The following is a 27251-nucleotide window of genomic DNA, read 5'->3' on the forward strand; positions in this document are numbered from 1 at the left end:
CAAGTCAGCTCATATGAAGTCCAACGTCCGGTTAGAATAATGAACTACCTTGCCTACGTTAATGCGTAGTGACATGGAAAAAAAAAAAAATACTTTTCGCATGTTTCTCTTAACCTGCGTCAGGGAGCGTTGAATGAAATAGTTGCCAATTTAGGATTCATATACAAATGTCAGGTTATAGCACCATTCAACGGAGAACGAATGATGTCAGCGTCTTAATAGCAGCGTTCGAAATAACGCCAACATGAGGCCCATAATGCTGAAGCGCTTTTAAAGGGTTGCATGATGAATCATGGGAGAGAGAGAGAAATATAGATGGAGAGGGAACTGGAGAAGGAAAGATAGAGGTGGAGAGAGAGAATGGGTGGGGGAGGGGGAGGTTCAGAAAGAAAAATGGGAGTTGGGGGAGGAGGAAAGGGAGGGGAGGGGTGGAAGGGAGGAGAGTATGGTTAGATAAGGAAGAGGGTGATGTATGTTAGGTGTTTAATTGCGTATTTATACTTAAAGACGTGGAATTCTACACTCGTTGGGTTTACTTCTTACCATTATATTCTTATGGTAACATATATATATTTCCTTCCTTGATCGCCGATTTCCGCGTTAGCGAGGTAGCGCCAGGAGCAGACGAAGAAAAGGCCTCATTCGCCTGCAGTCATTATCCAACTGTCATGTGTAATTCACCGAAAACATAGCCTCCTATACAGAACCGGGCCCCATAGATCTTTCTACGGTTTCCACTGGATGCTTTATTTGCCTTAGTTCATTACATTGATAGCACGTCACTCCCTGTATATCACATCGCTCCAATTCAGATCCTTTCTATCATTTTTTTATTCTAAAATTTCATGATATGGCTTCTGGTTGTTTTAACCCTTCATCTTTCGAGGAACTGTTCACTGTCTTCACCATCAGGCTAGTAAAAAAAAAAAAAAAAAAAAAGAAGAAATAACGAATGTGATCAGGTTGCCCCTCACTGGTTTCTCTTTAATGTTGGGAAAAAACTTAGGCAAATAAGCTTGTGTGTGTGTGTTTGTGTGTGTGTGTGTGTGTGTGTGTGTGTGTGTGTGTGTGTGTGTGTGTGTGTGTGTGTGTGTGTGAGTGCGAGAGAAAGGAAGACAAAGACAGACAGATATTAAGAATTACAAATTCATACAGCAATGTAAAGTTAAGTGCACGGTTACCTCCGTCTCCAAACCTTGTTTTTCCATTCATTGATCTACATTCTTCAACGGCAGGCAAAAGTTCACTGCGCGAGATCGAAATGCCAAAGTGAGCCCCTCCATGGCATTGCCCCGCCAGGGGTCCGGACACAGTGAGTAGCTGGATCGCGTCCTCTTGGTGCATCAGTAATAGACTCATTACTGATACATGAAATACGTAGACAGAAGGAGGGTGGGTGGGTGGGGAAAATAAGGCTTTAACAGACGTGAAAATATGCGAGAATACCGACCTTCTTGAAGAGAGCCTTGGAAAAGACAGAGTCTGGGTTCAAATAAATGTTTTACTGTGATGTATGTATACACTCCCTTATAGCATTTCTCTCCGCAATCCTGACGGATGGCTGCCTGGGTCGAGGGAGGTTATGACCTTTTTTTTATTGTTTTCGTGTGTGTGTGTGTGTGTGTGTGTGTGTGTGTGTGTGGGGCTGAGGGTTGTGGTGGCTTGAGGTCCTGCCTGCTGGTGGTGGTGTCGTACTTCATGAAGCCTGGGAAAAGTTCAGTCATCACTGTGATCCTTGTTGAATACTTGATGCAGTCAGCTTCTCCAATCCGACTAGGTCCTTGTCTTTTCTATCTTCTTTTTTTCTTTCTTTCAACATCTGACGTCGTTTTTTTTCTAACTTCTTTTTTTCTTTCTTTCAAAATCTGACGTATTTTGTGCAGCAAGCTCTGTGTTCCCAGTCACCACACGTCACGCACATATCCATGACGTGATGACTTGTAATCAGAACTCACTAAACACTTTATCTTTGTATCCTCTTGTTTAAGTTTTCATTCATTGCGTGACCATAGGCCACTCAGCAGTCCTTACACACACACACACACACACACACACACACACACGTACGCGTACCTACTTTACATTTAACAGACAAACGCCGCTATCCTGAAGAATGTCTGTTTTTATCCACCGAATTGGAGGCATAGGCTGAGTACACTAATTGCCGGTATACACAGAGGAGTTAGACAACCAGCGTATATTTGTGACACAAATAATTCACTCATCTAGCACAGTGAAGTCTGATACGGAGAAGACTCAAGACCAGAGAAATTAAAACATTCGACAACTATTTCTTGTAGAAGAAACAGTCGCTAGATATGCGCTGGGTCGAAGAGTAGTGTCAGTGGTGGGTGGAGAAGGAGGGCCAGGTGGCCAGCTAGGGCCAGGTGGCCAGCTAGGGCCACCAGGGTCACCACCACCAGAGGGAGCGCCACACCAGAAGCGGGTCGGTTCCGAACACCACCGCCGCTGCCATCAATGTCCTCTTCTGCTGGGTCAAGGGAGTCCATCGGCTGCTCTCCGTGTTGTCTTGTGGGGCCACGGCGGTCAGGTCCTGGGCAAGAGAGAGAGAGAAAAAGAGGGGTGATAGCGAACTCAGGGAGGTACTGACGTAGGATATAAGTAAGGTTGAGTGAGTACAGTTGTAAGGTAGGGCCAGAGTGACAGAGACGTCTAAATGTCCACCTCATAACGTTAGGTGAAATTTGTAGGTGTTCTGAGTTGTTCCACATGCAGTATACACTCTTGAATTATCCCACTGAGGGCGCTAAGAATTTCTTTTCTTCCCCAAACAGGTACCCATGTGGCATGAGAGTTGAGTTCTCGTGAGCGATGGAAGAAGGGAGTTACCGGCCGGGGCTGGAAACGAGCCATCACTTAACCACAGTTGAACCAACAGATATAAAGGTAAATGCAGAAGTGATTGTCGTGTGTCTGTGCGTCTGTAACAGATCCCACATCTGCTGTGGCTGGGTACATAAAGCCCTGAGGATGAGGTGAGGTGATTGTTGTGGGGAGTCTGACATGCTGAATGAAAATATGTTTATGCCATAGACTTATTTAGACAGGAGTTGTTGGTACGGGATACTGTCTGTCTGGATTAAACAGTTAATAACAAGAGTTTTTAAACTGCGATTGGTGGGACGGTTTGGAATATACAGCATACATAAAGAAAAAATAAAATGGTGAGCGAACGTTGAAATGAAAAAAAAAAAGGAATTGGAAATTCGACCTAAAAAAAAGTTATTGTTGTTCCCGGCGAAGCAGAAAATCGCCGCCAACTTTTGGAAGGTTTATGTGATGCGTAGAAGGGGAAGAGGAAGAGGAGGAGGAGGAGGAGGAGGAGGAGGGTATTATTCCTACATCCTCTACTGTGGATGTCTCTGATACTGTTATGAAACCTGAAGGTCAGAGAAAGATTGTTGAAATGAGAGCATGGTGAAAAAGAAGTTGTTGTTGTTGTTGTTGTTGTTGTTGTTGTAGGGTGCGGAGCTCTGGAATGAACTCTGGAAAGTGAGAAAAAGTTCCCATTTAGAATGGGTGAAAAAAATAGGGGCTAGTTGGTCCATTATAGGACCGTAAAGAATAGGGATCACTGCTACACCTGAAGATCACTGAAGATGTGCGCCTCAGTCTGAGAGTAACACGATTTTGGTGTGAAGTGTTGGATGTCATTAAAACGCCCCATTTTCTCATCATTGCCACAACTACCGCTGCTGTTGCTGCTACGACTTAGTATATGAACCGTAGTTTACGAACCGCAGTTTATGAACCGCAGTTTATGAACCGCAGGCTCTTGTTGGAAATGATTGTGAGGAGAACCCAGAGAGGAATGTTTAAGTTGTTGGTGGTACTTACGTTGCTTGGCAATTGCCATCGAAGCCAGAGGAGTTTCGTGAGACATCTGAAGCAGCTTATAAATGGTTCATTACTATTGTCAACTAAGTGACTGTTGATTGTATGTGATCATGATACTGAATTTGAAATGATTTTGGGAAGGTCAGAGACGGTGGCGTCGAAATTTCATAGAACAGTTTGGGTGTTTATATAATGTCATCGTAGCAAAGAGAGACTAATGGAAGCCAAAGATGGCGCGATCGCTGAGGTGTAAATGTAAAGGAATGATCATGCATCTCCCTCTGGGCTGCAGCGCTCCGACCTGAGCATCTGGTCGGCCCTAAGACCTGGAGAAGGTGGTACGCCCCGAGTGTGGAGAGGAGGGAGGAAGGAAAGTTAGGTGAGAGACGCAGATGAATTAGGGTGCCAAGAAGTGTGAATAAAACACTTGAGTTTGTGGGGAACGTGCTGGGGTTATGTAAGCACAGGAGAATAAATGAGATGTGAGGAAGGGGGCGAGTTGGAAAAGCAGGAGGAGGTAACACTCAAGGGAATGTGTCGGTGTGAGGTGGGAGGTGGGAGGATAGAAAACGTTGAGGGTGTGACAGTGGCTGCGGAGGGTGTGGAGGTGAGCATGTTGGTGGTGGTTGGGTGGATAAAGTGGAGGGTTTAAGGGTAGCCGTGCGGGTGGTGATAGGGTGGACACCTAGAGGGCGTGTGGATAAGCAAGGTGTGTGTGTGTGTGTGTGTGTGAGGTTAGTTAGGCATAATGTTAGAATACTAATACTTACTAAACTAACCTTATTTGAGGTAACTGAACTTGGTGTATAGTAATTTAACATACTTGATCGTATCTTCTGCTGTCTTATGTAAACTACGATTAGTTTACGAGTTTTACACACGCCAGTAGAATATTGAATGACCCCATTGTACTGCGAACTATGTTGGTAACGAGAACGAGAGACAGGTTTGGAGATAGACAGAGACTGAAAGACAGAGAGACAGACTTAGACACAGACGTACTTAAATGTACAGAAAAAACATCTTCCTAATTAGCCTATGCGACAGGACTTGTCGATGCTGTACCTCAGAGGACCAGTGGACTTGGCCCAGACGCCGGCATGGACGTTGACACGCGCGTGAGATCAAGAGATGCGGAATATTACCTTTGGCACTGAAAGACTTGTCCACGTGCTGTTGATCCGTGAGGTCGTTAACCCCCTTCGGGTGGATGAAATTCTGGTACTTCTTGCGTTCTGGAGGAAAACGGAAAGCATTCATCTTTTTGTCATCATATTTTCGGACTAGAAATCGACTTGGATTTTGTAAAGCTTGATCAAGACAAATTGGATCTAATAGACATAACACCAAGTATACTGGGACGAAAAAGATTATAACAGCAGTAAGAATGTTAAGTTATATGTATATAGACATGTTGAGATAATGAGGTGATTAATAGATAGATAAATTGAATAGTAACTTTTTGCAATTGATCGCAAAGAGGATATCACAAAAAGAGGATATCAAGGGGGCTCTCCTATATCTCCAGAAGATATCGTAAGGGTTCCGCTCTGCCGAGGGAAGTACAGGGAAAACGAAGCCTCGGAAGAGCACCTTTGGTGTGTGTGGGAGCGGAAGTCGGAGGCTGCCCGGAGTTCTCCTCACCCTTTGCCGCCGACTCCTCCTCCTCCTCCTCGGCTTCTGAGCCTCCGTCCACGTGAGACTTGGGCGGTTCGATCTCTGCGGACGGTAGTTTCTGAGGCTGTGAGGCTGGCACACAGATTCATAATACACTTGGCTGTATATAGTCATGTGGTTATTGGAAGGGCGTTGAGGAAATGGTGATAGTGGTGGGTGGCGGGGATGTTGGTGGTGGAGATATTAGGGTTGGTTGATGTGGGGAATGGTTGGGTTATGGTTGATTATGGTGGTGGTAGGTGGTGGAGGGGAGATTGGGGTAGTTGTGGTGGAATTTGGTGGGTTTAAAGTGGGGAAAAGGATTTAGCGGAACGAGGGTGAGGCGAGAAAATGTGGTGGATGAGGGTGAATAAGACGAGGGATATATGGTGGATGAGAGGGAGAGGAGTCGAAATGTGGTTGGTGGGTAGCCACTCGTTGACTGCGAGAGAGGACTGGTTGGCGGTGGAGGGACGATGAAGGGGACAATGTATTCGGCCTCATGCAATATTCCAGGAGGGGTAACGCGAAGGACCTCGGGTATGTATATTCAGGTCTTCCTTCGTCACTCTACTTGGAGAGACAAGCTTTTTTGTGTGTGTGTGAGGGAATGTCGGAAGGTTTTATTGAGACAAATATTTACAGATCTCGAGCTGTCGAGACATGATGAATATTTTACGTGTATATGTGATTATGCAGACTCTCTCTCTCTCTCTCTCTCTCTCTCTCTCTCTCTCTCTCTCTCTCTCTCTCTCTCTCTCTCTCTCTCTTTATCTATCTATCTATCTGTCTCTCGTTACCATAGACCCTGATGGCTCCGTCAGTCTCCCCCAGGGAGTTCTTGGCCACACAGTGGAAGGTACCGAAGTCCTCCGGCGCCACACTTCGAATCCTCAGCTTCATGTAGACCTTGTAGGAGCTCTCTGCCAGGATGGGCTCGTACCGCTCTCCTGTAGGGCGATGGAGGTCGTTTAGGTTGTGGTATGAAGTGGAGATTGTTTTGGTTGAGGTGTGAGGTGGGTGATTATTGGGTGATTGGTGAAAATGTGGTTTGAGTGGTCAGTAGCTCAAGTAAGGGGTTATGATGGTGACGGATGGTGACTGAAGGATAAGTTGTAGGAAGTCGGTGAGAGGGGCGAGGGATGGAGGGTTGTTGATTGTAGACAAAGGTTGCGGGTGAAAATGGGTCACTTATGACGGAGGTGTTGGTGAAAATCGGGGGTTCCCAGACGATGGTTGAAGTCTGAGGTGTTATGTGTTGAGTAAATCGGGTGTCGCTGGGTGAAGTATGAACTGTGGTGTGGTTAAGCCGTGGTTCGGGTCTGGGGTTAGTCGATAGCGGATTGATCAGCGGGTGTTCAAGGCAAAGTAGGACAAGCGATAGGAAGTGTTCGATAGGGAGGGGAGAGAGTGAAGAGAAGATAACAGCGGAGGATTGACATGTGCTGCTTGGAGTGGAATCGTGCTAGAAAATGTTGAAGAAGAAGTTGTTAAGATATGAGTAAAGACGGGGTGGGTGTGTGAGGCAGCGAGTAGCGGGTCGTGAGGAGGTAAGAGTAGTGAGGTGGTGTCTGAGGTGGGTGGGTGTGTGTGGGAGGGGGAGTGACTGAAGCGACGGTGGTTGTCGTGCAATACGTATAGCTGGGGGAATCATTAGGCGGTGCTGCAAGTTAAGAGCTTCAGGGAGTTGTTAGTTAGAAGTTGGAGGGGAGTTGTTTGGCGGCGTATTATTTAGTGATACGTGAATTTAAGATTTGTTACGAGTTCGTCTGAGTCCACGCTGCGGTCAGAAGTTAACTGTGGACTGTGCGTTATTTTGTAAAGGTATAGAATTACAAGCGTGTGCCTCTGGAACATGAAGAATTACTTTGAAGCAACAATAGTGGATGAATTATACCGTGGGGGGAAAAAAAATTATGGGATGTGTTGATTTAATCTGATAGTAAAAACGTCCACAATCCTTAAAAACCTTCCCTGTCCGTTATCGAATAGAAAGAAAGGCTTCTGTCATAACCAGACATGCAAGATAACTCTCGGTTTAGAAAAAAAAAGAAGAAAAAACACACCTCAGTTATTGTATCTAACATTCAAGTACCATCATTCTATATCATTGCAGTCGAATGAGGATTAAAGATCATATTTTCTTCACGGGGAAAAAAAAATATGGACTTTTATGATCTAGAATGTGAATATTATATACCATAGAACACCTCAGTATTACTTCGCGAATCAGAGTGGACTGGCGTACTGCAAAATTTACAAGTCCATCAGTTTCTGCAAATGAAGCATGAATAAGTGACTATATTGACTGCATAAGTCATTCGTGTTCTTAATCATAAGGTTCACTTCAAGGTCGCTGCTATTCTTAGGAGACTGACCATTTCACTTTCATTTTGAATACGTTATTCATTGAATAACAAATATACCTTGAATCTCTTCAGTCTTGAAAAAATATATTTCATAGTTAGTAAAACAAGTGAATGCTTAATGGTAATTAGAACTGCATCAGAGGGACGTTTTTGGTAAGAATTGATTTAGGAAAAAAAAAATAAGCTTCAAAATATGTTATAGTTGATGGGTAGTTTTACGTAAGAATAAAATTGGTATTTACCACAAGGCCTCTGCCTAGTTTAACATCAACCGTGTATAAACTCTCAGAGTTCAATTGGACATCAAATTTCAATCTTCAGTTTTATCAGTATCATAATCACTCATCGAAGTCTCGGAACACAGTAGGTAAAAAAAAAAAAAAAACATACCCTTGTTCACTCCTGTACCCAGATGAACTCTGTATAGAAAAACATCAGGGAGAGTAATTTGGCTATGAGAGAGGATCGAGTCTCGATGTGGAATACGAATCGGCAAATTGGAGATACGAGGCTCATATCCTGAATCGCATAAGCAGCATACGTAGTAGGAAGAACAGGGACCTGGGTGAGAAGGATGTTTAATAAGGGATGTATAGTATAAGAATCGCCAGGTACGTGTCTCGTCGAGAGGGAGGTGTATGTCTGTCATCTTGTGGAGTGGGGAGTATGTATGCCATCGAGTGGGAGGTATGTATTATTGGGAAGGTGGTTTGTGTATGATCAAGGGAAAAGTAGAGGGAAGTGAGATACGGGTGCTAAAAAAAAACAAAAAAGGAGTGAATGCACCGGGTTAAGGTGGACATCTTGAATAGGTATCATGATGGAGGTAAAGGAAATTACGAGCGAGATATGAGAGACTAATTAAAACAAAAGTAAAGTTATCAAAAAAAGAAGAAATACCAGTTCGCTCCTTGACAAAAAAAACAAAAAAAAAATTCCTGGAGAACAAGTCAGGTATGATGTTGATAACATTTACGAGAGGATTTTTATCTTTTTAATGAAAAATGAAATAGTTAAACTGAGGAAAAGGTCAAGTGTTGGTGAGGGAGGCAAACGTGTTGAGGAAACGAAGATGTGAGGTTAAAAGACTCATGACGCGTCGGTCGCCTCACCTGCCACGATCATGTCGCCCTTCGTGTTGGTCCAGTAGTTGATGCTCCTCGGGTAAGCCTCGGTGTGGCACTCGATGGTCAGGTCCTGCCCCACGAATGCGCCCTCCAGCTGCTGCGGCACCCAGGTCATGGGCGGGACTGTGTCGTGGAGAGAGAGAGAAGAGGGGTTGAAACAAGCCCTCAATTTCTTTCCTTACGCACATCCTCTCATCCAACTACTCCCTCGTTCCGTTTGCATCTTCTTTCCGTCAGTACTATCTCTCCCTCTCTGCACCCTAATTACCTTCTTCTCTCATCCGTACATTTCTTTCTATGACATCCCTGATTCCCTGTTCCCTCTCTTACTCTCACCCTTTCTTCTTTTCCTCCTTCCAACCCATTTTTTAATACCGTCTCTGTTTCTCCCTCCTTCACCATAACTTCCCAGCTTCCGAACTCCGTGTTTACCTCTCTCTCTCTCTCTCTCTCTCTCTCTCTCTCTCTCTCTCTCTCTCTCTCTCTCTCTCTCTCTCTCTCTCTCTCCCCTAGCATTTAACACCATACTTGCCACGCCCTTTCTCCTCCCACCCTGGTCCTCACTAGATGCCGCCAACACTTCCCATTCCTCCTGCTTTCCAGTTGATTCTCCCTCGATACTCACACTGGACGCTGAGGTATGCTCGCTTGCTGATGGAGGGAGGGATGCCGTTGGAGGCGATGCACAGGTAGGATCCCATCTGGAGCCGCGACACTTTCTTCAAGACCAAGGTCTCTCCCTCCACCATCCGCGTTGAGCCTCCCAGGCCCACTCTGGCGTAGCCATCCGCGCCCACAACGCGTCCTGGAGATCTATTCATGCCGTGTCCAGGTGACCTATCCACGCCCACAACGCGTCCTGGAGATCTGTCCACGCCCACGCCGCGTCTCGGTGGCCCACCAACGCCTCCCACGCCACGAGTTGGCGGTCCGAGCAGTCCCACACGTCCTGAGAATTATAACATAACTTCCTCACAGGCACTCATTTAGGTCTAAGTGCATCCTACACCACGCCCTTGGGGATCCAACCCCGACACAGAAGGGAGAGTGGCTGATCTGATCTTCAGGAGATGAGTTTACATTCGAGTTTGGCCAGACCTGACTTACTTAGAATATCAGTCTTCTTATGATACGTTTTGACCTATGATATCAGCCCTTATATTTCATTTTGGCTTATGATATCAGCCCTTATATTTCATTTTGACTTATGATATCAGCCCTTATATTTCATTTTGATTTATGATATCAGCCCTTTCTTACGATTCATTATGACTCATATTGTCAGCCCTTTCATATAATTCATTTTGATAATGAGGGACAGTAAATCTGAATCGTATAGTCAATATAGATGAACGTTTTCGGAGAGATTACTATTACATTATGTGACATGTAGAGTTATATATGGCATTTATAAATATGAAAATTTGATTCTTGCCTAGGATAGACTAAGGTTAACATGGGTTTTAGATGAACGTTCCCACTATAAAATTTGATTCTTGCCTAGGATAGACTAAGGTTAACACGGGTTATAGATGAACATTCCCCGCTATAAACTACACTAGAATCCGTTAGAATTTAACACAGGCTAGAAACTCTTCGTCGATAAACACTTTTCTGCATCCATCTTCGACATTTTAACTGCAACAGGTACTTCTGTGTGATCTATGAATAGCTTTGTATTACATCCCCCTCCTCCCCAAGGACTATAAAATCACTTTCTTCTAAGTCATATATATATATATATATATATATATATATATATATATATATATATATATATATATATATATATATATATATATATATATATATAGGTAATTAATATATATATATATATTAATATATATATATATATATATTAGGTACAGTAGGGGTGAGGGTCAAGTCAATTGGGAGGTGAGTTTGAATGGAGAAAAACTGGAGGAAGTGAAGTGTTTTAGATATCTGGGAGTGGATCTGTCAGCGGATGGAACCATGGAAGCGGAAGTGGATCATAGGGTGGGGGAGGGGGCGAAAATTTTGGGAGCCTTGAAAAATGTGTGGAAGTCGAGAACATTATCTCGGAAAGCAAAAATGGGTATGTTTGAGGGAATAGTGGTTCCAACAATGCTGTATGGTTGCGAGGCGTGGGCTATGGATAGAGATGTGCGCAGGAGGATGGATGTGCTGGAAATGAGATGTTTGAGGACAATGTGTGGTGTGAGGTGGTTTGATCGAGTAAGTAACGTAAGGGTAAGAGAGATGTGTGGAAATAAAAAGAGCGTGGTCGAGAGAGCAGAAGAGGGTGTTTTGAAATGGTTTGGGCACATGGAGAGAATGAGTGAGGAGAGATTGACCAAGAGGATATATGTGTCGGAGGTGGAGGGAACGAGGAGAAGAGGGAGACCAAATTGGAGGTGGAAAGATGGAGTGAAAAAGATTTTGTGTGATCGGGGCCTGAACATGCAGGAGGGTGAAAGGAGGGCAAGAAATAGAGTGAATTGGAGTCATGTGGTATACAGGGGTTGACGTGCTGTCAGTGGATTGAAGCAAGGCATGTGAAGCGTCTGGGGTAAACCATGGAAAGCTGTGTAGGTATGTATATTTGCGTGTCTGGACGTGTGTATGTACATGTGTATGGGGGGGGGGGGGGGTTGGGCCATTTCTTTCGTCTGTTTCCTTGCGCTACCTCGCAAACGCGGGAGACAGCGACAAAGTATAAAAAAAAAAAAAAAAAAAAAATATATATTAATATATATATATATATATATATATATATATATATATATATATATATATATATATATATATATATATATATATATATATTTTATAACAACTGCCGCTAAGAGATCGACCAAGATAATGCCAAGGATGAGGCAAGCCATGTCCCCAGATTTCCATGTAGACTCCTTGCATTCACTTAATGTTTACTCTTAGACTTGATAGTTAACCCAGAAAAATGGTCCGGAAAATGACACCAGTAATCCACTGCAGATTGTTTGCACGTAAACATTTGCTTTTGAGACATAAATTCTTTGCTCCGGTTTGAAAATGTTGACGCTAGTGCTTCGCAGTTCAAGACTGTTATAAACATGCAGACGTATGATAAACATCAGCTGCAGAACATTCCATGTTAGTTTAATGAACTGTACGCATCCGTGGTGATACAGTATCAACCTCGTTCTTAGAAGAGCCAGGAACCTAATCCAAATGATAAAGAGGCAACAGGATTATCGTGTTAACCCTTATGTGTCAATAGAGACAGAAGAAGACACAGTCACGTTGGACTTCATCTTAAAGAATAGAATAAATCTTATCCTTCTTATCATATCAGGACGCTAACCTACACACCAAAATGTAGATGGTAGCCTCATAACCCACTACAGGATATGCATATAGATTTATAACTTGATACTGTTTAGTATTTATGGTGGAACAGCTTACTCAGGGTAATTAGAATTCAGTTGTCAAAATCAACCTCTTTGTCTTCTTACAGTTCCGGTAAATTGCTTACAACGAGGTCTCATTACCTTGGGTTGACTCGATGGCTAATTGCCAGGAGCCAAATTTGAAATCTGATTGCCAGGAGCCAAATTTGAAATCTGATTGCCAGGAGCCAAATTTGAAATCTGACTGCCAGGAGCCAAATTTGAAATCTGATTGCCAGGAGCCAACTTTGAAATCTGATTGCCAGGAACTACTTGGAAGTCTGATATAGTCATTCGAGTTCTAATTATCAGGAACTAATTCGGAATCTGATTGCCAGGCCTTAACACGAGATGTAATTGTCTTGAGCCAAGTCAACTTGTATTTGCCAGGCATGACTTAATTCGATATTGGATTGCCATGAACTAATTCGAGTTCTAATTGTCAGGATCTATTTTGAGTTCTAACTGCCAGGATCTCATTCGAGTTGTGACAGTCAAAAAGAAACTCGAGATCAGATTGCAATGGGCTGATTCATACCGCGAAATATTTTGACTTTAAGTCTCGATATGCTCATGAAACCCGATTCACCCCCAGTCTTAATGAATGAACGACCAAGTCTATAAAAGCCTCAACTCGAAAAGTCTGATATTTAGGCAAAATAAACAGACCATTTTTTTTTATATAGCTCATATCAACTCTATTTGTTTATCTATTTATTGTCATTGCCCCATCTAGCACCTCACTGAGCGTAAGGTCATTTATATATTATCCCACTCGCCTCTGCTTTCAAATTTCTAGACTCACCATGGCGACGGCTAGGTTAGTGACATGGCGACGGCTAGGTTAGTTACATGGCGACGGCTAGGTTAGTGACATGGCGACGGCTAGGGTAGTGACATGGCGACGGCTAGGTTAGTGACATGGCGACGGCTGGGGTAAGTGACATGGCGACGGCTGGGGTAAGTGACATGGCGACGGCTGGGGTAGTGACATGGCGACGGCTAGGTTAGTGACATGGCGACGGCTAGGGTAAGTGACATGGCGACGGCTAGGTTAGTGACATGGCGACGGTTGGGGTAGTGACATGGCGACGGCTAGGTTAGTGACATGGCGACGGCTAGGTTAGTGACATGGCGACGGCTAGGGTAGTGACATGGCGACGGCTAGGTTAGTGACATGGCGACGGCTAGGGTAAGTGACATGGCGACGGCTGGGGGTAAGTGACATCACAAAGGAAATTTCACTTCGTAAAACAGAAAACATGGCCACTGCAGAACTTTCTGATATAGTTGATAGCTCTTTTTTGATGCCAGTTATGACGAAAGTTCTTGCCATCCAGACGGCAAGAATATGTTGGGAGATAACACCAACAATTTCTTAGAATGGATGGCTGCTTCTCCCCCTTATCAATTTGACTGCCTGAGCCCGTAAACAAAACAAACGTGTGGTCGAGAATAGGAGCGACGTGTCGCCGCTCAGCGGACCACGGATTAAGAATTCGCTCAGAATTGTTTTTCATCTGGTTAGTAACGTCCTCTCTGACTTCCTTGCAGGTTTGCCTGATGTTTTAACAAGAGCTCGATGGGTATAAACTTAGGGTACATAATTCCGCTCGTGTTTCGCAAGAATGGAACTGTATTTGGATCAGAATGAACCAAAGCTGTTCAGTAAGTAATTCGTTTAAAAACATAATACGTTCCCTTAACTTGGAATGTAGCAAGAACTTCATAGCTTTTGAATTCAACCACCTCACTTCTCTTTTAACAGCAAAGCAATTAGAATCTTCTGTCATGAATAGCAGCTAAAACCATTGGTTTACCACCGCATAGACCTGACAAGCAATTCCTTTCTTCAAAACTCGAGAGATAAACAACCACTTGCCGGCCTTATACATGCACCAAACTAGGTCTCCGCTGTAAAATTATTTCCCTCCTAAAGTTACCGAACTGCCTCGAAAATTGATTCCACCCCTTAGCAGCGTGGGGGAAAAAAAAACTCACTTACCATAAACTAAATCAACAGTGAGTTCCCAGATTTAACAAACAGTTCTCCCTTGCTTGACTGTAATAGTGTAAACAATGAAGCACTTCCCTCTGATAAACTTAACGACCCTGTTCGTCGCCCCTCCCCACCCCTAATCCTAAACAGCCTCCCTAGCCTATGTTTAACTATTTATCGTGGCTGTAGCATCTTGGGAGACCAGGATCACAAAGTGGAGGTCCCTCTTTAAACCAATCTGACCGTTGCGGAGCTGGAGCGATAAATATTAAAACGGCATTCGTCGTTTAACTTAATCAGACCCAGCGCTGATTGACCGCGACAGGCAACCGTTTAATAATGAATCTAATTAGAGGCTGGAGGAGATGAAAATTAGAGAGGTTGCGGACATAAAAAAAAAAAGAAAGATTGCGGTTGATGGCCTTTTCATAGATACATGACCCCCTTTTTTTTCTAGATAGGGTCAGAAATGTGGTATATGGATGAACTTTTCTACAGCTGGGCAGCTCATGACTTATGGATTAATCAAGGTGACAGAACTAGACAAGAGCCAACCAACAGTCTCCGAGAGGGAGACTTGTGTCACTAACTAGCGATATAGTGACCGCAATCGTTGAGTCTCTCTTAGTTAGGTCGTGGCACACGCGATGCGTCATCGTAGATACGTGGTGTCATATGAGACGAGTCTATGAGATACGAGTCGCGTGAGGTCATTGCTCTTGAGATCTGTAGGGTTTGTGTGATGATCTTCCAAGATATGTTGAACTGTGTGTGTGTGACTTCCACTTTCGGAGATGGTGGACATTGAGGTATTGCGTCTTTAGTACATCGAGTCGTGCAAGTCTATGTTCATGTTGAATATGCTGGTTCGTGTGAGCTTTCCTTTTTCCTTTTTGGATATCCTAGTGTCGCACGAGGCTCTCCCTATCATGCATGAGATTTTGAAGGTCTTTGCATTCCCTGGTTCACCTCCATTTAGGTATCCTTAAGCTGTTTCCCTTTCTCTGTGGCATATCACGTGTATGTTCCTCCCAGTTCCTTCACTCTCGGGCTCCCCCTACCCCAAGATATGAGCCTTCCCCTCGTTCATATATCCTGCGATGCTGCTTCATTATCTCGTACTCCTCTCCTTCTCTAGTGGAGCTGAGGTTCTCGGTACATGCCTCTCTCTCTCTCTCTCTCTCTCTCTCTCTCTCTCTCTCTCTCTCTCTCTCTCTCTCTCTCTCTCTCTCTCTCTCTCTCTCTCTCGTCCACCCATGTCTGACTGGCTCCTTCTCCATTACAACCTTCCCCACTTTTTTTTTTTCTCACTACACACGGCCGAGACATCCTGCCCCAAGCCAGCCTGGTCTCGCCTAGCAGTATCGGACGACTCGGATTCCGATTAAGTTAACAGCGATTCCTAACTCGATAGGACTCGGCAAATGAATTCACTGTCACTCATCTTGCGTCACTGACTCGACCAAACAGCTATGGCTTTCTCTTCTGCTTTGTCTTTTTGTGGTGTCAGACCCCATCTGTTTTTCCCCTAGAACCCCTTTCCTTTTTAGCCATATACTAGTCTCGGAATAGTATATGGCATCAGATTCTTTGTTCCCTTCTTTCTTTCTTTTTACGTTGGAGGCTCCAGTCACGAATAAAAGTCCACATCAAGGCCATATGCCCTAGAACCCATTTTATAGGGGCCCCTGCAGATTCGGGGCTGCGCTCCACACGGGAGTCGGGTAAGGTACCGGGCTACTCAGGGGCAAGCAGGTTATCGAAGACGCTGTACTGTCTTTTCCATTCGCTGACGATGATCGAGTCTCGTCGAAGGTGATTAAATCCCTGCGGTATATACCGCCTAAAAGCGGAGTTCGCTAACACCATACGAAAGAGAGTCAGACAAATGTAATTTCTTCCCTGAAAAGAAATAATGTAATCATGAAATTCGACAAAGTTTCCCGGCCCGTATCTAGTTTCAGTTGTGTTATTGTTAAAGTCATTATGATATTTAATCTAGTCTTTCATTTCACATAACACAGGAGTGCTTAAATAGTAACATTTGGAGATGGATAATTGAAACGTGTACTGATATCAATTTTATACTCGTCCAGAACTACCATCCATCCGTCCTACTGATTGGCTCTGTGATCACTAGGGCTTTAATGATGTCACCCTAATTTCCCCCATAACTCAACCTGAGTCCCCTCTAACTCATCATAACTATCGTTTTCGCAATACCCAGAACGGGTCCCCAAACTCTCCCTAACTACTACCCCCCCCCCCCCCCTCCCCCACCCTCAAAGCTTACAGGTGATTTCGTGTCACTGACCTGTCGTGACTGGGTCGAGGAAAATGTCCTGGTTATCCTCTCGTCGCCAGACGATGGTGGGTGGTGGGTGACCTTTGGCCCGGCAGGTCAAGGTCACGTCTAGACCCTCACGAATCGTCAGGTCGCCGGAGGATTCCCGGTCAATGATGTCCGGCGGAACTTGTGGGAGAAGAGGGGGGGGGAATTTAGAACAGAGGTCATTCGGGGTCAAGAGTTCTTGATGTGGGATAGATAATGAATGTGGGATGAAAACCTGTGTCTCTGAGACTCCCCATAACTCACTCGCTCTCCCACGTAATCTCAGTCACTCACGCAAAGCCTTTTCTGACTTTTGATTCACCCTTCTGTACCTTGGCTTAGGAGAGTGAGTCATGCACTCAGCCATGTAATGTGCTCACAATAACCCTTATAACCCACTCACAATACATCACTTTTACCCATACGTTGAATCAGTCACTCACATCACTACGCCATCCATCTACACTGCGATAGATACCCGCCTAAACACACACACACACACACACACACACACACACACACAGCGTAACTCAGTTAACAGTACAGGTAACTCAGCCTTTAAAAAACTTCACCGTTACTCACCGACCACATCAACGTAGCCTTGGCGGTACCTCATGGGGTCGGTGTTGACCTGACACATGTACCACCCGCGATCGCTCTCGCGGACGTTCTTGATCTGGAGGTGCCAAGTGCGATGGTCGTTGTGGAGGAGCGCGATCCTCGGGTTCCTGGTGATCACCTGCTTGTGGATGGTCAGGATGGTCTGCGTGTCCACCTGCACCCACGCCACCTGAGGGCGGATGGTTGGAAAGGTTAATCAAGGACGCCTGCGCGTTCGCCCCGTTTGACTAGAACACCTGAACACGGGAGGTGGTGGAATGTCACGAAGTTCCACTTGCTCATAGATGTGATGAAAAATTGAATGGTTCCTGTGCAGTCCACACGAATAGTCTCTCTCTCTCTCTCTCTCTCTCTCTCTCTCTCTCTCTCTCTCTCTCTCTCTCTCTCTCTCTCTCTCTCTCTCTCTCTCTCTCTCTCTCCCTTGGCGATCGAGCTGAACTCTTAGAACCTGATAGAACCAGCCTCGACAGCACCATCTTCGAGAAGTACGCCGGCGGGAGGGGTAATGAGAGTGATAGGGCCATAATACACAGTAAATCCCGCTCCCTACCCTTCACCCCGAGCGAGGCAAGGCAGATGCGGCAGACCGGTACAAAGCGCCGAACTTCTTAGCGGGGATAACTGCGGCAGAAAATATTGCCCTCTGCCATTGGTTACTCTCTGGCTTAACAGGCAGCAGGCCAGAGCGAGATCCCTTGATACGAGATGGTCCGCATCTTGTGAAGTTCTTTGCGCGGATTGTCGGATAAGAAATGCAACCAAGATGTGAGATAAGAGTCTACATTATATATATATATATATATATATATATATATATATATATATATTCTACGACACGCAGGGAATACGTGGGAAGTATTCTTGATCCCCTATCCCCAGGGATAATATATATATATATATATATATATATATATATATATATATATATATATAGAGAGAGAGAGAGAGAGAGAGAGAGAGAGAGAGAGAGAGAGAGATTGTGGTAATACTGTCTTTGTAAGGACGACCCGAACACTTCCGTAGGAGGAGTAGCACTAAACCATCAACGTCTGGCTCAGGGGAGGTTTTATAGACGGACGCCTCCTTCCCTCTTCACACTTCTACAACCTCCTCTGGCCTAAGGCCCTTCGCTGCCGAACTGACTGACTTCCTTATCTTCTTTCGCCGTTATATTCTACCGTGGAATAATGCGCAGTACCGGAGACTGAACTTTCCAACGTTTATATAGACCACTCAGGCCTTGTAACCCTCAATATAATTCTCGGAAATGGTAAGAAAAAAAAAGACCGGAAAAAAAAAAGAAATATCCCCACCAGACACATCCACATCAAACGGTGATCCCCACCTGCAGCCATCATGTGTATATATATATATGTCTACATCCGGGACTTAATTCTCGTTCCAGGAAATACAACGGTAGACAGTTCTCTCGGAAACTGTGACCAGTATGGAGGAATAATTCGTTACATACCTCGATGAGAAGTGTACTATTGTACTAAAGACATAAGCCACAAGGTATAAAACCACTGGAAAAAGTCGAGTGAGCAGCGGACCTCAAGACCAGATACTTAGAACGCAGAGAGGATGGGGTCGTGTGTGTGTGTGTGTGTGTGTGGAGGGAAGGGGACAAACCAAGACGGAGGCGATGCTCTTCTTAACCCGTCCGCTCGCTCGCCCGCCCGCCAGAACTCGCCTTGCAAGTGTTGCAAATATGCTGAGTAGCTTGACAGACGAGACAATGGTTGTGTCCCTTCCGCGAACCCCCCCTTCCCCCACGAGAAAGGCTCGAGTCTTGGCCACTTTCCAGCCGCTATCTGACTCTGGGAGAAGTAGTGTGGAAGAGCTGAGCCGGTTGTGTACCGAGCGCCTCTTGCTTGGATGGAGGTGTCCCCTTTACGAGGTGGGTGGGTGAGTGGTGGCTGAAATACGGCTGATTTTTGATACGTCTTCTGTTCGTCTGTGTTGAAAACTCTCAGGTTCATTATTAGATGGAGATGTTTTATCCATGTTTGTTCTGTTTACCATAATGTATGCTGTAGCTTATTACTACTGTGAAGTGTTTTGTCTATATTTGTTTTATTTAATAGAATCTATGCTCTAGTTCATATCTAGATTGAGATGTTTTATCTATATTTGTTTTATATAAGAGAATCTATGCTGTAACGATGTTAGTAGATAAGTATGTTTTATCCATATTTGTTCTATATGATTGAAACTATATGCTAGTTCATAACTGCATAGAAATGTTTATCTATACATTTTACTTGATTGAACCTTTCCTATATTTCATTACTGCATTGAAATGGTTATCTGAATTTGTTCTATTCATTTGAATCTATGCTTCGTTTCATGACTGGATCGAGGTGCTTTATGTATATTTGTTCTATATACCTGAATCTATGCTCTGTTACTGGATGGAGATGCTTTATCTATATTTGTTCTGTGCAACTGAATATATGATTTATTATCGTCATTAGGAAGTTGACTGTACAGGTCTGCCAGGTTCAGTAAAGTCGAAAGAGGGAGATATCACTATCATTATCATTGTTATTATTGTCATTATTATTATCATCATCATCATCATCATTATTATACAACCCTAGGGCTCGTAGCAAAGGGCTTCTGGCAGCTTCGAGGCTGCATTGCACTCAGGAGCAGGGAAATGATGGACTCCTTTGGAGCGAGCGAGAGAGATTATATTCTTTCCGTCCATTGACGATGATATTAGCTGCCTCCCCGATGGCGACTTTCTCTCTGGCGGTGTAACTAACCCCGGGAAGACTGCATGTGTTTGAGAAGGTCATCCTGTTGGCGTGACGTGTCGCAGGGGCGTCGGTGGGTAGGTGGGTTGGAGGTTGGGGGGAGATGAACGGGTCTCCTTGCCCCCCCAAAAAGGTGGTGGTCAAGGCGGCTTCCCTCTGAAATTTAGGGTCTCTTTGAGATGCGTAGTCCATGAACGTGAACCCTAAAAATACCACAGTTTTATAGAAATTTATTTTGTGTGCTGGATAAATTTTCTTTTTTTTGGTGGACAAGGAGGGAGGGAGGGGTTTGCGGGAGACGATATACAACGGTGAGAGAGAACATGGCAGACGATGGACGGGGCGGGCCAAGTGAGAGTGTATGTGGTCTTAGAATTATTCTTAATACCTAAAAAGATGTCACCGTTTTTTTTCTCTCTCTCGGTTGGTGGATGTAGCTTGATCTGCTGAAGGCCTTAAAATGACCCTGGTAGTTCGTAGAACCTAGAACCCAAAGAACGACCCAGGTTATAACACGTGAACACAAGAAGTGTACGATTCGTCTCGGTGGAAGATTTTGGTCGGTTCTTATCGCGTATTGTCTCGTCATCCCATTGCAAGACCCTGGGCTTGTTACAAGCTGATGCTTGATGATCTCGCTTGCCTAACACTTGCCGGTGATTGCTCCTCTTCCACAGATGGAAAGAGCATCTGTCTCTCTATTTCCAGCTATCTGTCTGTCCACAACACACACACACACGCGCGCGCACACACACACATCCACATCCAGTCTCTATTTACCATTTGTAATGCAACAGAGCCTCCCCCTATCTACAACCAGGCGCCATATATGTATACTCGTGTATATCAACTGCTCGAAGATAACACTTTACTACAACACTTTACTACAGACACTCGAATTGTACCTCAATCAGTGTGTCAGTGATATGACTCATGGATAACCCTACACCCAGACCTTCTTTCTTCTAAGCTGTGTAGACAGAGGGAGGCGTAGCGTCGAAGTGTCAGCTCCAACAGTGTAAATATCTTGGCCATTTCCCCGCATTTGGGTTTTGTTAACAAGGTCAGCGCCATCTTGTTTGTCTAAGTTGAACAGAGAGGCAGAAGAAAACGGTATCTCAAAGCAGTGATGTAGATGTGATCCGCATTCTTACTCTGAATGCCTGACGTAGATGGAATCCTGACCTGAAGGCTCTTGAGGAGGAAGGGATGCTTACCTTGAAGCTCTTGAGGAGGAAGGGGTGCTTACCTTGAAGCTCTTGAGGAGGAAGGGGTGCTTACCTTGAAGCTCTTGAGGAGGAAGGGGTGCTTACCTTGAAGCTCTTGAGGAGGAAGGGATGCTTACCTTGAAGCTCTTGAGGAGGAAGGGGTGCTTACCTTGAAGCTCTTGAGGAGGAAGGGGTGCTTACCTTGAAGCTCTTGAGGAGGAAGGGGTGCTTACCTTGAAGCTCTTGAGGAGGAAGGGGTGCTTACCTTGAAGCTCTTGAGGAGGAAGGGGTGCTTACCTTGAAGCTCTTGAGGAGGAAGGGGTGCTTACCTTGAAGCTCTTGAGGAGGAAGGGGTGCTTACCTTGAAGCTCTTGAGGAGGAAGGGGTGTTTCCCCTGAAACTCTGAGGAAGGGGTGCTTACCTCGAAACTCTGAGTAGGGAGGGATGCTTACTTACCTTGAACCTCTGAAATAAACTGGACTCTTACCTTGAAGCCTTTAAGCTCCTCGACGGTACAAGGCAGGAGTGCGTCTCGCCCCACAGTCACGGTAATGTTTGGAACGTTTTCGATGAACCTCGGCAAGAGACCCACATCTTCGCTACTCCCTGCGAACGAGAGTGAGAGACTGAGTGGTGTGTATGTGTGTGTGTGTGTGTGAAAGGCGAGTTGTTAAGGTATCTGATGGTCCAAGACGAAGTTATCTGCAGATTTATTCGAAACTGTGGTAGAAACGGGATAGTAAAATCTTATACGAATGTGGAAGAGGCCAAGTGACTGTACGAGAGAGAGAGAGAGAGAGAGAGAGAGAGAGAGAGAGAGAGAGAGAGAGAGAGAGAGAGAGAGAGAGAGAGAGAGAGAGAGGTGATAACGAAGAGACTTAATAAGTGGAAAAGGGTAAAGAGACGTGTAAGGGTGAGGCTGGGTGAGCGTGGGAGAGGACCGAGGGAGGAGTATATGGCCGATAAAGTGAATGAGTGGGAGAGGGAGGAGTTGCAAGGGGCAGGCTGAGAGAGAGAGAGAGAGAGAGAGAGAGAGAGAGAGAGAGAGAGAGAGAGAGAGAGAGAGAGAGAGAGAGAGAAGGAGAGTATAAGGAGTATCGCTGGCCAAGACTAACTGCGTGGCAGATAATGGCTCTTCTCGGGATCTGCCATACAAACAGACAGATGGAAACAACCGCACATTATATCTCGAAAATTTCGATATTTACCACAAATTGATTTCCAGGTAGAAAACGGAAGGAAAGGATATTTTCGACGAAAGTAGCGACTGACCATTATGGATGCAACTTTATTTTGAATTTAGTAATTGGCTTTTCTGGCGAATGACTGAGTTATGCCACTGGGGGCTGAGGGACTCATAAGTTGGAGGGGATGGAAGGTAGAGGACTGGGAAAGAAAGATGGGGTTAAGTAAATATGAAAATAAGGAGGAGTGGATGTGAAGGAGAGACGAAAAAGTTGGAGGAAGTGCGTGAACCGAGATGGAGGATTACACGTCACAAAAGGATGAAGATGAGGGTCGGTTGGCTGGGATGGAGGATGTATGCGGAAGATATCAGGAAGGGAAATTGGACGCTGAAAAATTAAACTGCGAGAGACAAGTCAATATCTCTTTTAAAGGGCTCACGGGCCTCCAGTGTTAGCACTGAGAAAAACATGGGATTTAATCTCATGTCCGAGACGTTACCCAGAGGTTTCGCGCGCGCTTGCGCGTGACCAAGCGTGCGCATACATGTGTGCTTGCATGCGTGGTATGTGTGTGTGTGTGTGTGTGTGTGTGTGTGTGTGTGTGTGTGTGAATAGTTTAAAAGATATATATATATATATATATATATATATATATATATATATATATATATATATATATATATATATATATTGTGGAGGCGCTCAACCCTTAGCTCTGTATCCCAGGGTCCATCCCAGCTCCCAGCCAGGTCATGTGAGACTCCCTCTCCACTGCACCCACCCAGCTGTTAGTGGGTACATTTCAGCATGAGTTGAGAAGTCAAAGGCGGCCGGACATGATACTGACCACGTCACTCCTTTGTTAGTCATGGCTAGGGATCCAGTTTGCTCTAAGCACACTGACCCCGATAGGTCTCTGTAGGCCTGGAAAAGGGGAGACTTTGTCTCATATATATATATATATATATATATATGATTACACGAAAGCGCTTGACACTTCGTATTTTCTGTTTCCTTGTGGATCACGGAAAAATAACCTCCAAATTGTTGAAATATACGGGAGTGATGCAGATATAAACCTGCTGCTACTGCGGGAATCATCTCTGAAACGTTGCGGGGAAAAAGAAAATGTACTTTTAGTCATTCATTGAAAACGATGACCACAGTAAGTGATGGAAGTGGGAAGTGAAAGATCAGCCAGGAAAGAAAATCGATAAACGTTAAGAGTTATGGCAGTAGATTATCATTCTCATAAATAGTACAGACCAATTTGCTTGACAACATACGTAATAACAGTGTTTGAAAAAGTGATAAAAACAATTGAAAACTTGGTGATTAGCAATTATGTTAATGAAATCCAATATGGACTTGTAACTCGTAAAAGTATATAAACTTCACTATGATTAACAATTATGTTAATGAAATCTAATATGGATTGTAACTCGTAAAATTATATAAACTCCCTTATGGTTAATAGTATTAATAAAATCTAATATGGACATCTATGAAACTTTGATGAGAAGAAATATATGTTTTTTTTCGGTTTCGCAAAGCCATATGATGCAGTAAACTTTAAATTCCTGTTAGAAAAAAAAAAGAAAGCAAAACCAAAGGTAAAATAGGAAGATCCATCAGGAAATTTCTAATAAGCAAAATATTGACTAGTAGGAAGGGGAACCATGTGTAACGATATATGTGTATCATATATTTGTCAGATGCAGACACAGAACTAAAAGAAAGTATAGTCAGATATTCTACAGATGACACCAGATCCGAATGATGATGTCTGAAGAAGACAAAGAGAGCTTGCAGAGAGACCTAAATGTAATTTATAAACGGACAGAAGAGAACACAATGGACTTTAATGAAGATGAATTTGAACAAGGAAGCCATGGAATGATTATTATCAAAGCAACGATGGCGCCTTACAAGGGACCAGAGGATAAAGAGATGGAAAATAAGGGAAACTGGAAAATAAGGGAAACTGGAAAATAAGGGAAACTTCAAAGATCATCAATAGAGGAGAGTCTTGGATTCAGAGAGTACATTGTTGGAATAATACTATCGAGCCAGGTACAGAGTGGATGGCAATGAGAACTTTGATAGCAGAGACAGATGATGATAATGCTCAATTCACATATGAGAAAGAAAACTGATTCCTGTTGTGTTATTTTGCCGACGATGATAAAGTAGAAATAGACGAGCTTGACTGAATCTCTAGAAACAGTTTACAAAAAGGATCGATGAAATGAAACACTTGGTACTGTGTAGCCTCGCAACATAGTGGTACTGTGAAGCCTCCCAAGAAGAGTAAAATATAAAGATATGCGTGGCAAGAGAGAGAAAGGCTAGAAAAACCAATGTTCTAAAACGAAAAAGCTTCAGGTAGAGGAAGAGAGTGGTCAAGATCTAAAAGTAAACCTGGGAATATACGGCGGAGTCACCGAACAGAAATTTATGAGCGTGTCGCGAGAAAAATGGAGAGGATCCAGTCTGTTACCCCGTGAGTTAAGAAGATTAGAAACATGGTCATAGTGGACCTCGAAACCTTTAAAAAGATACTCGACGGATGGCTCAGTAAAGTACCGGGTCAACCATTAGATTGACACAGTAGAATAATTTGCGGCAGAAGACGAGAGAATGATAAAGAATGTTGCGCGGTGAGGGCTAGGCGCGAATCCTACCTTAGGCAAAATTTCGTTGTAGGTTCTCTCTCTCTCTCTCTCTCTCTCTCTCTCTCTCTCTCTCTCTCTCTCTCTCTCTCTCTCTCTCTCTCTCTCTCTCTCTCTCTCTCTCTCTCTCTCTCACGATGTAATGGAAAAGGAGAATTTGTCTCGCCTCACGACAATCATCTTCCGTGTGCTTTTTCATGCCTCAAGTCGTGTGGTCTCGATATCAAATGAATAGGTCATCGCCTCACTCATTCAAGGAAGAGGCGGATTTACCACCAGACGTGTTACTGACGCTTTTCACTGACTTCCGAGAAAAGTTCGAGGAGGAGATGTAAGGTTGAGTCTAACGCAAGGTGTTGGGAGGGCAGTGGGATGAATGTGATAACCTTGAGGAGTAAGGATGATATACCATGTCGTGTGAGGAAGGAAGGAGGTAGAATTTTTGGTCTGGTTTCTTGGGGTGGAAAAAAACAAGGAGTGTGGAGAGAGCGACCGTCATACGAAGAAAGCCTCGTGCAAGGCTTCGAACTCACGAATATAACGACAAAAAGCCTAGTATCTGCCGATAAACATGTACAAATTGGCATGGCTGATTAGAGCAACTGGGATCTAGTTTATGTCTGGAGGGAAGCGAGAGGAGAGGATATTGCTTGTTGGAAAGCAAGAGGAACTAATCTGCTTAGTGCAGAGATCAGGAGTAAATCATCTCGTTTGTGAGAGAAGCACAGGGATTGATCTGTGCGCTAGGGAAACGATAAGCGAGGGAGTTGAGCCAGTTTTCAGAGAAAACTGGAGATATGATTCTGCTTTTGAGGGAGCAAAGAGAATTTGTTGGGTTTTTGAAGACGCAGGAAGTTTAAATATGGTTTTTAAGGTAGAACGATCACTGATTAGTAACGTGACTGATAAGTAATTTAGTTGATTAGTAACGAAACTGGACAAGTTGGTGGGTTCCGTTTGGTAATTTCTAAAACATGTTTATGCTTGAAGAATTACGCCACTCTGAAACACTGATGAAAGGACACGAGGGGAGTAAGATGATAAGGATTGATGTGAACCGGATTAGTTGCTTATTCTGAACGTCAGAATGGCATGAGGGGCCACAATCACTGTCATCAATAGCAACCTGAATCGTCTTCTGGAAATAATGGTGCTTCCTCTTTTGGCCTTAAATCAAAATCGATCCTATCTTTTCTTAAAGAATATATCAGAAGTGTTAGTCTTTTCACTAAACTCTAATGATTTGAAATGGCATACCCTTCTAACATCTCTAAGACCAGGGTTCCTGCAGCTGTTATGACCAAGTGCTAGAAACTAGGTTGTTGCTAGTCCTCCCAGAGCAGGCGCTTCCTCACCCTTCCTCCTCCTCCTCCTCCTCCTCCTCCTCTTTTTTCCCTCCACTCGAAACGTCTTTCAAAACCTCGTATTCCGTCGTTGCTGCTTGAGGGGAAAATTATCCCAAATCATTTGTGTTTTGTTCTGATTGGCTGCGTGACCTTGAAAGCATACGTTTTCCCCTCTGACTGACTGCCTGCATGACCTTGCCTTTGCTTTAATATAAATATGCTGGAGTGGATATGGAGTCGGGAGCTTTAAAAGTGGAAAATGAATAGTAACGTAGGCAAACGGTAATAAGATTCTAAGGTCATTTGATGATCGTCTCATATTTCTTTAATGAGGCATTCATTTATTCAGTCGTGATGAAGCCCTACATCAGTCAATAGGGCCGGCCCTTCCTGTGTGTCCCTATACTCTCAGAGAGTAGGGGCCCTGATCGTTAAGGGCCGTTATAAGGCAGCTTCAGAAAGCACGAAATGCTGTCCCAGACACCCCTGAAATTTCACATTTTAATTGGAGATATACCCACGGGTTTCCCCTGAAGCTCGTGATTTAGGGGAGAGTTTGAAGGATGGAGGGGCCCTCAAAAGAGACTTAGCTTAGGGCCTCCAAAAAGGCTCGGGCCGGCCCTGTCGTTTCATTATGAAACGGTGTGGTATTTGATGTCAAAAAATTAGTTTTCTTGTGACAACGCCCGTTTGAACTTTAATGT

The 27251-nt window shown here is 44.2% G+C and overlaps 1 protein-coding gene across 1 annotated transcript in view; it reads right to left on the reverse strand.

The window, feature by feature from the left end:
• Positions 1 to 1043: 1043 nt before the first annotated feature.
• LOC139760568 (lachesin-like) overlaps positions 1044 to 27251 on the reverse strand; it is a 52944-nt gene continuing 26736 nt past the window's right edge. Inside the window, exons 3-11 of the mRNA XM_071683918.1 lie at positions 21830 to 21948; positions 17334 to 17541; positions 16734 to 16892; positions 9636 to 9959; positions 8996 to 9133; positions 6315 to 6464; positions 5452 to 5577; positions 5004 to 5093; positions 1044 to 2554 (exon numbers count right to left, since the gene is read on the reverse strand). Coding sequence (XP_071540019.1) covers positions 2313 to 2554; positions 5004 to 5093; positions 5452 to 5577; positions 6315 to 6464; positions 8996 to 9133; positions 9636 to 9959; positions 16734 to 16892; positions 17334 to 17541; positions 21830 to 21948 — 1556 coding nt within the window. The 3' untranslated portion in view covers positions 1044 to 2312. The remainder of the gene's footprint in view (positions 2555 to 5003; positions 5094 to 5451; positions 5578 to 6314; positions 6465 to 8995; positions 9134 to 9635; positions 9960 to 16733; positions 16893 to 17333; positions 17542 to 21829; positions 21949 to 27251) is intronic.

Source organism: Panulirus ornatus, chromosome 37, assembly GCF_036320965.1.
Source record: "Panulirus ornatus isolate Po-2019 chromosome 37, ASM3632096v1, whole genome shotgun sequence".
Classification (NCBI taxonomy): domain Eukaryota; kingdom Metazoa; phylum Arthropoda; class Malacostraca; order Decapoda; family Palinuridae; genus Panulirus; species Panulirus ornatus.